The sequence below is a fragment of the Trypanosoma conorhini genome (genome assembly GCF_003719485.1).
Source record: "Trypanosoma conorhini strain 025E chromosome Unknown Tco_14.4_contig_00052, whole genome shotgun sequence".
Classification (NCBI taxonomy): Eukaryota; Euglenozoa; class Kinetoplastea; order Trypanosomatida; family Trypanosomatidae; genus Trypanosoma; species Trypanosoma conorhini.
Genome location: NW_021704132.1, coordinates 52,826 through 54,002, shown reverse-complemented (window position 1 = coordinate 54,002; position 1,177 = coordinate 52,826). Strand labels below are relative to the sequence as shown.

The window sequence follows — 1,177 nt, the reverse complement described above, 5'->3', positions numbered from 1 at the left end:
AGCCCGGTGTGCACCCCGACACGCACCCGCAGGCCGTTCCAGTAATGCCGGTACACCGCGGCGTCCAGGCGCGCCGTCGGCGGCACGTACTCCTCCGCGACCTCCTCCGCCCGGCCCTCCTCGAACTTGCGGTACGCCTCGTCGAGCGCGCCCGTCCCCCAGTCGTGCCGCAGGAACACCTGCTGCAGCTCCCGCACCAGCTGCACCGCCGCGGACACGCTCTTGCAGGCAATCACGAACGAGTCGCCGACCGTCTTCACCTCGTAGCAGCGGTACTTCGCAATCAGCGCGCGGATCAGGCGGTGGTGCGACGCCACGGCGTCGTGCATCAACTCCGAGCACGCAGCCCACAGCGCCGTGCCGCCCTCGATGTCGGTAAAGACGAGCGTCACGGGCTCCGTCGGCTCCTTCGGCGCATTCGCGTTGTCGCGGGAGCCGCGGCAGAAGTGCAGCAGCAGAGCCGCCACGACCACAAGCAGCAGGCCGCCAACGACGCTGCCGGCGACGACGCCGTTCAGCTTCTGCAATTTCGGTCTACGCGCAGCGGGCTCCGCGTACTCCATCGTCGGGGTCACGGCGGGGAACAGCACGGGCACGGCGGGGTCCAGCGCACGGGCAAGCGACCACACAGAAATGCGCGTCGCCCCGTAGTTCTTGCCGCACCCAGCACCGCCGGCCGCAGCCGCAGCCGCAGCACACGCCGTGCCGTTAACGAAGGGGCCGTACAGCATGTCCTTCGCGGTGACGGCGACGTTGTTGTAGAAGAAGTCAGCCAGCCGCGCAGCGCTCACTTTGTCCATGCGCGAGAGAACCGTCCGCAGCAGCTGCGTGGCAGCGAAGCCCATCAGCGAGAGCGGCGTCCGTTGCGTGGGGTTGGGCACGGCGGCGAGGAACTCCCGGGCGGTCGCCGACGTCGAGTTCGCGTCGTCCCAGTGCGGCAGGCTCGTCGCAAACACAACGCGGTCGGCGCCCGCACCGCCACCGAACGCGGCGGCGAAGTCGGCGTGCAGCAGCGCAAACTCGGAGAACGCGACGAACACGCGCACGCCGTCGTGCGACGCCACGTGCCGCGCCACCGCAGCGACGTCGCCGGCCGCAAGGCCCGCCACGACACGTCGCCCGCCTCCGGCAGGTGCTCCGCCAGCGCGTCGCCGCCGGCCAGCAGCGTCGCGGACCG

General features: G+C 70.8%; 1 protein-coding gene across 1 annotated transcript; it reads right to left on the bottom strand.

Annotated features, from left to right (window-relative positions):
* Positions 1–2: 2 nt before the first annotated feature.
* Tco025E_01556 (receptor-type adenylate cyclase) lies at positions 3–1,175 on the bottom strand (the record flags this gene model as incomplete). Its single annotated transcript, XM_029368494.1, has 1 exon — positions 3–1,175. A coding segment is annotated over one exon (1,173 nt), but the record flags the coding sequence as incomplete, so codon positions are not given.
* Between the last annotated feature and the right edge of the window lie 2 nt (positions 1,176–1,177).